At 28.1% G+C, this 13,437-nt stretch overlaps 1 protein-coding gene across 1 annotated transcript; it reads left to right on the plus strand.

Annotated features, from left to right (window-relative positions):
* Positions 1–1,789: 1,789 nt before the first annotated feature.
* Positions 1,790–13,376, plus strand: LOC132940830 (SANT and BTB domain regulator of class switch recombination-like). Its single transcript, XM_061008610.1, has 14 exons — positions 1,790–2,585; positions 2,686–2,798; positions 2,867–2,980; positions 3,054–3,207; positions 3,283–3,438; positions 5,410–5,520; positions 5,890–6,110; positions 7,472–7,530; positions 9,508–9,655; positions 11,117–11,188; positions 11,320–11,457; positions 12,153–12,357; positions 12,475–12,668; positions 12,814–13,376. Exons 1-14 carry the CDS (start codon positions 2,071–2,073, stop codon positions 12,954–12,956), a joined length of 2,343 nt encoding a protein of 780 aa, XP_060864593.1. The 5' UTR covers positions 1,790–2,070; the 3' UTR covers positions 12,957–13,376.
* The last annotated feature ends 61 nt before the right edge of the window (positions 13,377–13,437 follow it).

Here is a 13,437-nt window from a genome sequence, read left to right on the forward strand (position 1 = left end):
CCCACTTGTAACCTACTGTACAGCAGAGCGACATCCACTTACCCACCTTTTTTAAGATGTACTAAGTCGAATATTAATTGATTTTTGTTTATGATAACCATTTAAAATTGAATTACATAATAATGCAATAAGCAAGTGTTACCAAATTGTATTTTTCGACATAAATTTATAATTAGTCGTTAAGTTGTATTCGTGTAATGGATCGGGTCGATGCAATACAATTATATTATATTGATAATAATGTTAACGCAAGTAAAAATGCGTAATTAGTGAACTTCAAAATGCTACAACTTCAAAAGCAAGCCCGACTGACAAATTCTGATTGCACCATCGTTCTTAAGAACTTGCTAAAATACGTTAGTTATGAATAAAAATAACAAAAATTGGTAAGAAGCATGATAAACCAGATTTGTTCATATTTTCTCTAATAAAATGGTTGGTATATAAACTGATTTTTATTAACATTTTTTTAAGAAAAAAAATATAAAATATAACACTCAGGCTTACTAAAATCTAACTAAATTTAAATCTTACTTATCTGCACTAAATATTTAGACGTCACAGAAAAATGTCGAATGGTTAGATACTCGTCTGCAGACGGCTGAACAAGAGGGGGTTATTAATAAATTAAGGTACAGGATTATCAGAATCTATCGTAGAGTTAGATAATTAGTACCTAACGTTTTGTTTTTGTGATGTTAACATAAAGGTAACCCGAATGCCCGTCAGTGAGGTGCCGTCCAATGGAGTTATATACTCATACTAATCTAAGGTTCTATTGTTCTTTGATTTTACTGTTCAATTAATCCCCGTGACAGATAATTTATAAAACAAATTTTGTTTTATATAATTTATTGGCTTATCATAAGTACGGTAGTTTGTGAAAATATCAAGTTACCCACGAAAGTTATTGTGTGTGGCTATTTTTTTCTATCAATGATGTTAAAATTTAACACTTGTCGTTCATGTTCACATATGACATATGTATAGTAAAGCTATGAACTATTGAGTCACGTACATGATATAATTAACGATTAAATATAGAATAATGTGTTAGTATTGAATCTAATGTCTACAGATAAAATATGACGTAAGTATAGCAGTCCAATATGCAATCTACCAGATAAATAATTGTCTACTAATGTGTTATATAAATCCATTAGTCAAATGTATAAACAATGTAAAAATACAACATCACGTGTCAATGGAATGTCCTATGGTTTTTTACAGACGGCGCTTTGTATAGGCAATTTAACGCCATACTTCTTTTATTATACATTCTTTGCCATTTTAATATAGATATAACGACGTACCTACTACGCTGCGTGTTTCACGATGGCATTTAATTTTTATATTTATCGAAAAAATAAACTATAATATTATGTATTATAGCGATATAATATTTAAATAGAAACATCGTCAAATACGAATTTTTAAATTTCCTAAAAATGAGCTCATATATTATACAATAATAAAATAAATTGGTAACGTATTTTTATTTCGTGTTTTATTCAAATAGTACCCCTCTTCTCCCAGGCATCTCTATTTCCACCTATAAGTGAGTATATAATATAATATAATATATATATATATATATATATCAATATAATAACAAATAATGACATCTCTAAATATCTTCTGTATCATGGTAACCAAATATAAACACCATAATTTGACGTATTTGGTGAAACCTTATTGTGTTTTATGTATATCACTGTTTCTATGGAAACAAACAATCATGTCTCTACAATCATTATTTTTTTTTGCTAGTCGAATACTGTGTATTTTTTTTATCCTTCACTAATCAAGTTCAATAGTTCAATATTATAAACGTTTTATAAACGTTAATACTCGTGTACAGTACGGTTGTTGTTTTTTTAGTTATAACAACGATGAAATGTTAATTGTTTAAAGTGTGTTAAGTGTTTAGTTATATAGGAAGGTAGTTAGTATAAAATGTAATAAGTCATGCTCAAAACAATAATAATAATATCAACACGACGTGGTTGGGTGTGTGTATCGTGATTTTGTATAACAACCAACAAAAATGCAAATCGCTATTATAGAGTTATGAATTCATCAACCGATGAATCAAACAAACTCGATATTGCAGCATTGGGCGTCACTTCCGAATGTGACCGAATAGATTTACAAGAGTTTTTAGATTTTTTAATATTAGCTTATCGAATAAACGACGCGCTAACTTCAGGCAAGGGAAAACAATTACACGACACCCGCATCAATTGGACTGAACTGTCTCGTAATAATTTGTTTTTACGGCTGTCAGATAAAAAACCTGATATCACTACTGAAGACGAGACGGGACAGGCAACAATGCGAGGTACAAGTACCGAACGGGTGCAATGTATTCTCAAACACAAGCTCAAAGACATAATGAATGAGGGTATTTTGGACTCTGTACTTCCATTTATAGTTAAAAAAACGTTGACGACAAATGTTTTGAAAACTTTAGAGTCATTTGGCTCCAAAACTAGTAGTAATCCTTTAAATAAAGACAAAATGTGTTCAAAACCAAAATGTAATACAATTGACAATTCATTTGGATCTAGATCTAACAAGGGAGAGTAAGTATACTGGCAGTTAAAATAACCATGTTAAAATTTTTATATATAATCGTATAATATATTCATGTATTATAAATATTTTTTTTAAAAACCAAAAAAGTACGGAAATTGAGATTAATGTATGCGATGCAGTTCAAAAATTAAAAAAAGTATTTCGATGTCCTAAGCGACTTCTTATTTCGAAAATGGGATATTTCTCTGAGGTAACTAAAGGTAGGTGCAAAAATAAGTGATAAATAATTTATTGTTATCGTGTGACGTGGTGAAAAATTATGTTTTAGGACAACGGTTGGAAGATATTGATATATCAGTCCATTGTGAAATACCTATATTTGACTGGTTAATAAAGTGGGTTAAGAAGGACTTAAAACCAAAAAACGAATGGCCATTATTAGGTACTAATTTATATTTTTAAAAGTAACGAAGTGCCTCTATTTTTATTTTTAAATATTCATAATTTTTGTACAGATAATGAAAACGTAGTGCCGATTTTGGTTTCTGCATCATTTCTTCAAATGGAACTTTTATTTCAAGAATGTTTACTTTTTTGTAAAAATAATATTGATGATGTATTATCGTCTGCAGCAAGTTTCGGGTGTGTTAATGATGGAGTTATTACAAGGTTTGTAAGTAAATTTACATTGTTTATCATGTTTGGTTTTAAAACTGTCAAATGTGGTTGCGTTTATACATTTAGATTATCAAATCAGTTTAATAACTGTGACGTAGAAAATATGGTGGACGTAAAGGATAAATTAAAATCACGTTTGTTTACGAAATTGATATGGGATTTGTGCAAACGGGATCCAAAACGTGAATTAGGGCATTATAGTACACTAGCTTATGCATACTAGTAAGTTAAACGAATGTAATTTGCTCCTAATAAATGTATTTATTTTGAAGATATAAAATGATTGAAATGTCTATGGTTATTGAATTAAAAATAGTAATTGTTTTGATTTTTAATGACAATATTATTTAGCATGATTTACAATTTAGTATACTAAACCTATAAAAATATTATTTTTTCAATGTCATTTAAATTAAGTTTTATTTTAAATTTTCATCTAAAAGTTCAAAGTTCAAACATAAATATAAATATTAAATATCGTTAAGAGGGAGCTACAACCGTCTTACAAACACCTAACCTAACCCACCAGTAGATCATGTTTAGCTCAGTTAGAGTGAATTTAGTGAATTTTAGTTTTAAAGCAAGTTATGAGTATTTTAAAATTGTAGATTGTTTGTGCATTTTAAAATACTCATAACTTGCTTTAAAATTAAAATCTAAATAAACCTATGAGGCTTACTAGATATCTTACCTTTAAATTGTATAAGAGGTTTATTCATTCTATTTTTTAAACTAACAGAGATAAACGTGATCTGCCGAGCGTACAATTTGTTGTGTTATGCGTTGCGAGACAGAGAGAACGCATGCGGGTGTAACGCCCTGTTACCAAATTATTACATTTTAAAATGAAATTCTTTTTATTCCTATTTAACAGTTCCATGCTACAAAAAAGAGTATAAAATACATAAGTAATTTTTCTTTAATAAGCAATTCCAAAAAAATTTTAATTTTTTAAATTATTACTATGGTTTTAAGAAATAAATCAATATATTATTATTTACCTATTTGTCATTATAAACTATTATTAAGTGAGTTAAAAAAAAAATTGGCTTGTACCAATATTGTTATTTTTCACACAATATTATGGTGTAAAAAAATAACCGTCTAGTAGTGACAACTGTAAATAACAAGAAATTATTAATGTTTTTATTTTTTTGTTGAATTACTTGTACCAAAAAAGGTTTTAATTTTTTGATTCGAACTAATGTTATAACTAAGTTACTTGGTTATACAAATGTTGAAATGTGGTCAGTTGTTTTTAGTAGAAACAAAACTATTTCCTGTACCATGGAAATTATGGAATAAATTATGATATGATTACTGAACATATTATAGATTGATTTTGGTTTTCACTATTATAATAATAATAATTTATTATCACAAGTAGGTACATAATATGTTTTTTTTCAGATATTGATTATTGACTTATTGGTCATAAAATGGTTCAGTATTATTTATAATATGTAAAATGCATTCATGATCTCAACATTCACTTGTGTTGACTGAATTGCCTATTCATTAGGAATAAATATGAAAGTAAAAATAATTATAATATATTGTCTTATGAAATGTCTTGAGTGAATATAGTGTGTTCCATTATTTTACATTATCTATGTTAATTTTATGTTTAATAATTATTTTTAATTTTTATATATATTATTCTTTAAAAAATCAGCCAAAATGTTTTAAAACACTTTTAAATAAATAATAATATATGTTTTATTTTTACGATTAAATCAAAATTACTAAGTACTTCCACTGAGAGATCTCTTAACTCTGTGTTTCCGGTGTGTATTAAAAAAAAAATTATCAATTAAGCTTATTGTTCAACTTTTGTAACAGATTGCCTAACAAAAAAATTAGGTATGTTAAAAATTTAAATTTAAATATTTGGCATTGATCATTATTACACAATCAATATTTATTATAACTATGACAATGGGATTTATTAAAAAATGTATCATAATTAGATACAACTCAAGTTAATAGTATAAAACAAAATAATATGTATTTATTGCAAATACAATAAGTATGAAGCCGTTAAGGGTTTGTACAGTTTTAATCTCATGATTTTGTTTTAAATAAAACTGTATATTTTTTATTACCGTCATTATAATGGCTATATAAATAATTATAAACTTAATAGGTATTACTAATCAAGACCTCAAAATCATTTAACCGATTTTTTTATAGTTGCTGTCGTTGTAATACGATTTTGGTACCAAGCGTTGCTGGCAGGATACCTTGTAGACCACCGACTTTTAAGATTGCTCAAAATGGAAGTGTGATTGCATGCCATTCTAGGTAATATTTATTTTCCTGCATTGGGTTTATTTTATCGTAGTGAAGTAAGTTATAAGTATTTATTTAGATATTAATATAATATTGTGGAATTGCTTTGAATATTCGTCGTTTAGTAATATTTTAATCATAATATATTTTTCCAATCTTAAGACAAATATTGTTATTGTATAAATTAAAGCAAATTTAATTATTCCAAAACCGAACCATACACAGAATTGAAAGCAGTGCCATAAAGGTTGGAGGCACGTGCCTTAGAAAAAAAACATCGGTTATGCTTATTGTACTTTTTTGTTGTGTACAGATTGTATAAATTCTAGATTAAAAAAAAAAAAAAAGAACTATATTATTATACTTATATTATTACTCCAGAGATTCAAAGTGGACATTAAACGATCACGTAAAGTCGCTGTTTTCAAAATATAAGTGTTGGCGAATTGTTTACTGGTCTCTGTGGTCAGAGTGCCATTTCATGCGGTGTTCACGTTGCCAACACATGTATCCGGTCAAGAATCAAAGGTGGTGTCAATTCCATACGCAACAGCCACAGTATTACCCGGTTGAAAACAATCGATATCTTTACTATCCTATTGGTAACAATTGCTTGTAACTTATATATATAATAGTATAATTGTGTATTGAATAATATAGTTAGGTATACAGCAGTGGCCAGTGGTTTACCGAGGGGAGGGGATAATGGTTTAAGTGTTTAACCGCACCCTTCCATGAGAAATAATCACGTACCTAGCTGCCTATAATGATTTCTATTACATCTTGTTTTTTATTACCCCCCCCCCCCCCTCCTCTTTAGAGTAGAGTGGTTTTTTTTTATGAATTTTTATTTATTTATTGTATCTATAATATAATACAATTGTCAAATTATCAGTGGGGGAAATGTATGGAGCATTCCACCACATTTTTTTCATATTTTAGCAACTAATTTGCAGTTTACGTGAAAAAAACCACTTATTTGTATAATTACGATTCCTGAATAAATAAAATGTTGGACATTTTTTTTTAGAGATAAAGGGTTGTTAAAAGTTGTACATTAGTTGTTAAAATATTAAAAAGTTTAAGGTTGATACGACAGTGAGGCTAGGGGCCAGCGTGAATTTAGCTGTTCTCAATTTTAAAAGCGATCACGGCGTATATACGAAGTTGCATAAAATTGCAAATCAGCAAGTTACTGGCAAAGTATAAATGTGTAGGTATATCATGAGATGTAAGGGGGACAACTTCTTGCACGTGGGGAATCTTTTCAACCAAGAGTCGTGTTGAACAATATTAATCACTCCTCCCCCTTATTGGCTGAGCTTCAGATACATTGCTTTTTTGTTTAATATAGGACGTTATACCCGCATGACATTGTGTTGTCTCCGTCTTACAAGTGCGTAACATAGCAAATTTTACGCTCAGCAAAACACGTGTAGTTATGTTAATTTAAAAATTAGAGTGAATTGACTTCTTATAAAATCTAAAGGTAAGATTATTATCTAGGCCTCATGGGCTTTTTAGTATATTTTTTTAATTTTAAAGCAAGTTATGAGTATTTTAAGATGTATAAGCAATTTACAATTTTAAAATACTCATAACTCGCGTTAAAATTAAAATATAATAAAAAGTCCACGAGGTTGCCTAGATAATAATCTTACCTTTAGATTTTATAAGAGGTCAATTCGCTCTAATTTGTATACCAACGGAGCTACACGTGTTCTGCTGAGCGTAAAATTTGTTATGTTACGCACTTGTAAGACGGAGACAACACATGTGGGTATAACGTCCTCTTAAGTACCTATATTTTATAATTTATGCTAATGGGAATTTTATCACGATAAACCGTTTTCATAAAGTGTAATACAATATTATATCATGTAAAACGTCAAAATTGTATTACGATACTAAAAATGATTATCACATAAATGTCTCTACATAGAACTTATTTGTATATTTTTAGGTCGTTATCCATGTTGCAACGAAAAAACTTTTAAATACGAGCCCATCAGAAATCCATTTGTAAGTTTCCATAAAAGCTTAAAATTTGTATAATTGTGTGTACTAATTGCAGAAGAATTATTTATCAGTGTGTATTGATTTATTTTGCTTCTTTAATTAGTTCGTAATAATAAGCTTGGTCTTTATTGTGGCATTTCAAATCTGAGTTTTATACAAGGTGTAACAAAAAGACTTAACGAAAAAAAAATGATGCTACTTAAACGTATGACAAAAGTTGTTATAATTATATGATTAGTAAATAATTTAAGAAATATACTCATGTCAGTAAATTCCCCAAAAAAATATTTTGAAAAAAGTTATAACGTTCCAAATTTATTGATCAAAAAAATATTGATAATTTAAAAAATTCTAAAAAATAAACTACTTGACTTAGATAAATGTTATAACTATCATCATTTTTCTTATAATCAGATTCAAAAATTGGCTATTTTGAATAAATCCAAACAAATTTAAATCAAATTTTAAATTTTTTATTTTCAGTGTTGAAAAATAAAATTAATTTTTTGTATAATATTTGTGTAATGTAACTATAAATTATATATAAAAAAAAAATTAATTTTAATATTATTGATTAGAACACAAGTTATTCCAAAAATCAGTTTTACACGTTGTAACACGCTGTATAATTGTTCAGGTATATGGTCATATAGATAGGTATAATGTATAATGTATGTGTATATGTATAAGTATGATGAGACGAGTAATTCGTTTCATAAATCCAACTCCAAACACCCAATCAATAATATTGATAACTTGACATTTTATATAGACAAAAATAAGAGACCATAAATAGGTGTTTTTTTCATTACTAAATACTTACGTTTTTCTTAAAATTTGTCAAATCATATTAATATGTTGTTCATTAATGGTCCAGAGTGATGATCTGAGGGGGAGCATTCATTTGAATATAAATATCACAAAAATATTTATCTTGTACTTTTTTAAATATTGTATACTACGTACCTATAAAATCTTGGTTGAATTTATTGTTAAGCTATTGTTCTACTATATAAAAAAGTGTTGTACATTTTTTGTTTTTCACATGATAAATACATTTATTAATTGTCATAGTAACAACAAAACAAAAAAAAAATTTATTATATACTTTAAACTTTATATTATTTAAAAACGTTTTGTATAGGTGTTTTATTTTAAACAACAGATATTATATTTCAAGGTGCAAAAGCGAGCAAAATCAGTAGGGGCAGAACCCATAGTCATTTACAATTACATTATTACATTATACATTTCTTAAAAATAAAAAGACGGAGAATTATGTATGTGTGATGCATGTGGTGTGTCTCTGGGTGTTGGGATGGGACTTGGCCTTTGATATTGTAACATATAATAGGAAATAAAATTTTCACAGGTCATTGTAAGTGTCGAACATAAATATAATTATATGATTATATTATATTTATATTTTTGTTTTACCTTTGCATGTCAAATTATTCTTTTTGTAGCAATATTGATTAAACGAATTGTTTGTGTAACGTTAATTTTATAACAAAAGAATAAACATCATATTGCAACATAATATTACTATGTTAAATTCGGTAACAACCTACGTGTGTTGCTAAATGTAGTATAGGTATATTACACAAATATAATATAATATTAAACAATTTATCTATATATTTAATAATCTCTTTTAATTGCACTAAGCAAATAATAACATTACAAAATATAACATCGTCAAGTGTTTATCGTATATTAAGCAAAACAATTTATTATCTATATTATTATGACTTGTGCAAATACAAATTAGTCTTGATGATGGGCTTTTTGGCGTTTTATTTAGTAAGCGGATTGAGCTAAGTCCCGTCGTGTACGTACATTAATTTGTTTAATGATAACGTTTTTATACAAACAAATCGTAAAGTAACAACGAGTTTATAATAATTATTAATAACACTATATTAACACGATTGTCATTGGCAGGCGCATAAACAATTATTATGTATTGTGTTTAAACAGGGTTGTCACTATCGAGAGCACATTCCGTTACTTGAACATACAGCCGAAATAGAAACATATAAAGTCATGCAAATGTTCCCGTCCTTAACCATCACCGACCCACCCATGTTTTTCTCAAATGGGATTTCAAAACTTATGGACGCACATGGTAGGCCGTTGTTCATACGAAGGTGTCGTGCCATTTCTGGCACATGTTGTTGTTACCGACGATTTTAATTTTACCTTTGACCTACTTTTAAAAAAAAATGTTACCTATACAATCTGATGATTTTAGAAAAAACGCTAAAAGCTCAAAAACAAATTAAAGTAGATAACAACATTTATAGATTCACCACAAGCCATCTAACCCACATTTTTCAATTAATCGTAAATTTGTTAAAATTCTGATTTTTGTAATTTTTTATTATCTATAGATAGGTACTTACTACGTACGGACCGAATGTTTAAATACTTAGATTTTTTGCACCAAGTGTGCTGTTGCTATTTCAACACATTTTTTTCAAATGAGGTTCACCATTCTTTTTCATTGTAAATTGTTGAGCACTAGACTTTATTTTTGAAAATTTTGATGTATCTAAATCGAAATACAAACGAGTAATTTTAGAGATATTTAAGTTATTTTTAATAAGATAATAGGTTTGGAAGATACCCGTAGGGACTACAATGGTTTTAAAATTATGGTGATTAATACTAATCTTTTAACATTTTATAAATTTAAAAAATGTTGTAAATTTAATAATAATTGCTAGATTAAAGAATATTATATCTATTTTTAACATATTAATTTTAAGTACTATTATTCTTAGTACCTATATTTCTATATACATTTAAATAAAACAATTCGTTCGAATTTTTTTTTGGATATACCTGCATCAAAATTGAAAAAATCAAATTTGCTTAGAGTTTTACAGAAAAGAAGGTTGGTTTTTATTTGGAAAAAATAAGTTTGTATTATTGCCATATGACACTCCCTATATTATATAAAAATATTTAAATATGATCTTAAGTAAATTAAAAAAAATCTAAATATCAATATTATTAAAGAAAAATGGGGGTGAGCATGCTTGGTGAATCATATAGATTATAGAGTAATAAATGATAATAAGCCAAGAATTGTGTGACGTTATATAATATTATACACAAAATCAATTTTTACAGAGATCTAATTTAAAACAAAACTAGTACTAACTTTTTTTTTTGTTATCTGAACAGATTCTATTACAAAAGTACAAAACATACTACGTATTAATTAGTTTTGGATATTCTTTTTTCTGTATAAGGTTTTGATGAACATAGGTATTACAAATTGTAAATTTCTTATCAACTATTAAAATATAATAATATAATGATAATAATTAAAAAGAAATATACTTTAAAATTTAAAATAACTTAACTTCTTAATATGTATATAAAGGTCAAATTGTATTCGTCGACAATATTGCACCACGTAAATTACCGGTTTTTAAAATCTGTTTTAGAAATTTTGTCGATCGTCGGAAATGACACCGTCGGAAATAGCACGTAACCCATCTGAGGATGCGTGTTTGTCGAAATGATTGAATACGTTAATTATTAATAATTATTCTTCTTACACACGTTTAATAAACAGGCGATGCAAAGAGCAATGATCAAAACACTACGGCTTGGCCAACTGAATCTCATCGGTTCGCTCCGTTTATCGGTATAATATTATACTATACGTCTTATAATTTTTAGTTCAGATTTATATAATATTATAATATAGAAAACAAGTAGAATCACATGCGCAGTATTTGCATAGTTTATAAACGTGTTTCTGTGCTTTATTTATAGCTTCAAATGAGGGTACGTCTAGGAAATCGCAGGTTTGGTGGGATAACATCGTGATGGGCACGTCGTCGAACAAGAGACTGCTGTTGACGGAATTGTGGGACAAACCTTTCGCCAAACGTCCCGTATCGCCTAGTACAAGTAAGATATATTATTGTCATTAGGACCAGACTTATATGAAAATTAATATTCATTTATATTGATTGATAAATTGCAAAAACTATTTCGGCCATTGCGTGTATGACTTATTATAACGTCTATTCCGTTATGAATATAATACAGAGCAGACGACAGAGTTCTATCACCCTGCGCACTCAACCTCACCAATTCGGAGTGTAATAGAAATTCATTTTTTTCGATAAGTAATTCCTAAAATATAACTCCGTTTCGAGTATCGAGAATTAACAATTTTATTAATTGGAATAAATAATAATAATGGTACCTATAGGTGTAGGTACTTATTATGTATATAGGTACCTAATATATTATTATTTTAAACTTTAACTCGTCACTATTCAGTCTTCAATATGTTTTGACAAACTATTTAGTTTCACAGTACTTTATTAACTAATAAACTCTTTTTCTCTGAATACAATTTTTCTTTAAATTGCACTTTAGGTCTTTGATTGATAAGAAGTTAAAAAAGTACTATGCACCTAACTACTGTTTTTTTTGTAGAGTGAAAATTACTTTTCTTATTAAAATGTAAAGGAACTTCATTACTTTTAAGAGCAAAGAAAAACTTAATTCTGCTTTTTAAATTAATATACATTGGTTACACGCGAATACAACTTACTGTGAGAAATGTAATTATTTTATCTGCCCTAAAATAAAAGGTGACAATAATGTCTACGAAGCGACCGAGGTTCCGTTGAATGAAATCAATTCGTCGTTCGGATCGTCGTTTGAAGAAGTTGAGGATTCTTTGTCAAGTTTTAGTGACAGTGATTCGACTCATTCTGAAAAGACTACTTATAACAATAGACAACAAAAGATCAAACGGTCTTCGAAAGCCATAAGAACACTGAAACAAAGATATAGGTATTCCGTTGTATTTCAATAAATTCTGTAAATATTAAAGTAATATGTATATACTATGCAGCGTCTATACAATATTATACACGTCAAGCAGTTTATGACATTTTTTTTATTTCAAAGATACTCTGGCACTTATCAGTGGTCGTTGACGGCACCAATGCGTTGCAATCAGGACAATCAGAGAGAATACGAAGAACGCTGTTTTAGGCAAATCGTCCATCAGCTGTTACATCAAAACAGCAATTCGAACGTGGAATGCAGCCGAGTGTTGTCTACTACCAACAGCCCCGTTACTGATATTGGTCAGCGATCTGGTAATTATAATATGGTACCCACGCTGAAGCATATAGGTACTACCCAGCACCTTACATATATTGCGTTCTTCATTATCATAAATATTTGTAAACGAACAAATTAACGATTATTTGGTTCATATATTATTATATTATTTATATTTAGGTGGTTATTTTGTAAGACTCGAAACCGAACTTCTATCAAAAATCGACCCTAAAAATGCTCAAAGACCGACGAGTACCGTGGAGACGAAAGGTGTGCAATCGAAAATCAAGCTAAAGAAAACACTCAAACCGCCTAGTTCTTAACCTTAAATGATATTAAAAAGCATTGTTACAATTATTATTTAGAAGTAATATATAATATATTTGTTATCGTTTTAACTGAAGAGGAGCTTAATTTATAGTACAAAAAAAAAAACCTTATATTAATAGTTTTATTAAATTGCAATTGCACACACACAACGAAATATTATGGATTAGGTACAAATATTATATTATTAGAACTAATTGATATAATTTACACAGAAACTGAATTATAACATAATTTTAGTAAATTTTATTGTATTTATATAGGTTGAAATTGGATAGGATGAAATAACAATAATTTTGATATAGATGGTCTAAAACTTGAAACAACATATTATAATAAATATAAAATAAAACTTATAAGGTTACCCTTTGGTTTGGTCGCCTACTTTGCGACTAGATAACACACACACACACACACACACACATATATATATATATACACACACACACAAGCACGCATACGTGAAATCACATTTAT

This window comes from Metopolophium dirhodum, chromosome 3, assembly GCF_019925205.1.
Source record: "Metopolophium dirhodum isolate CAU chromosome 3, ASM1992520v1, whole genome shotgun sequence".
NCBI classification, from domain to species: Eukaryota; Metazoa; Arthropoda; class Insecta; order Hemiptera; family Aphididae; genus Metopolophium; species Metopolophium dirhodum.

What these genes read in the sequence shown, in the direction of transcription:
- LOC132940830 (XM_061008610.1), top strand. Translation starts at nt 2,071, where the DNA reads ATGAATTCATCAACCGATGAATCAAACAAACTCGATATTGCAGCATTG. An exon ending in AAAACTTATGGACGCACATG is followed by an intron (nt 9,656 to 11,116) that starts GTAGGCCGTTGT and finishes TTTAATAAACAG; the next exon opens with GCGATGCAAAGAGCAATGAT. An exon ending in TCCCGTATCGCCTAGTACAA is followed by an intron (nt 11,458 to 12,152) that starts GTAAGATATATT and finishes CTAAAATAAAAG; the next exon opens with GTGACAATAATGTCTACGAA.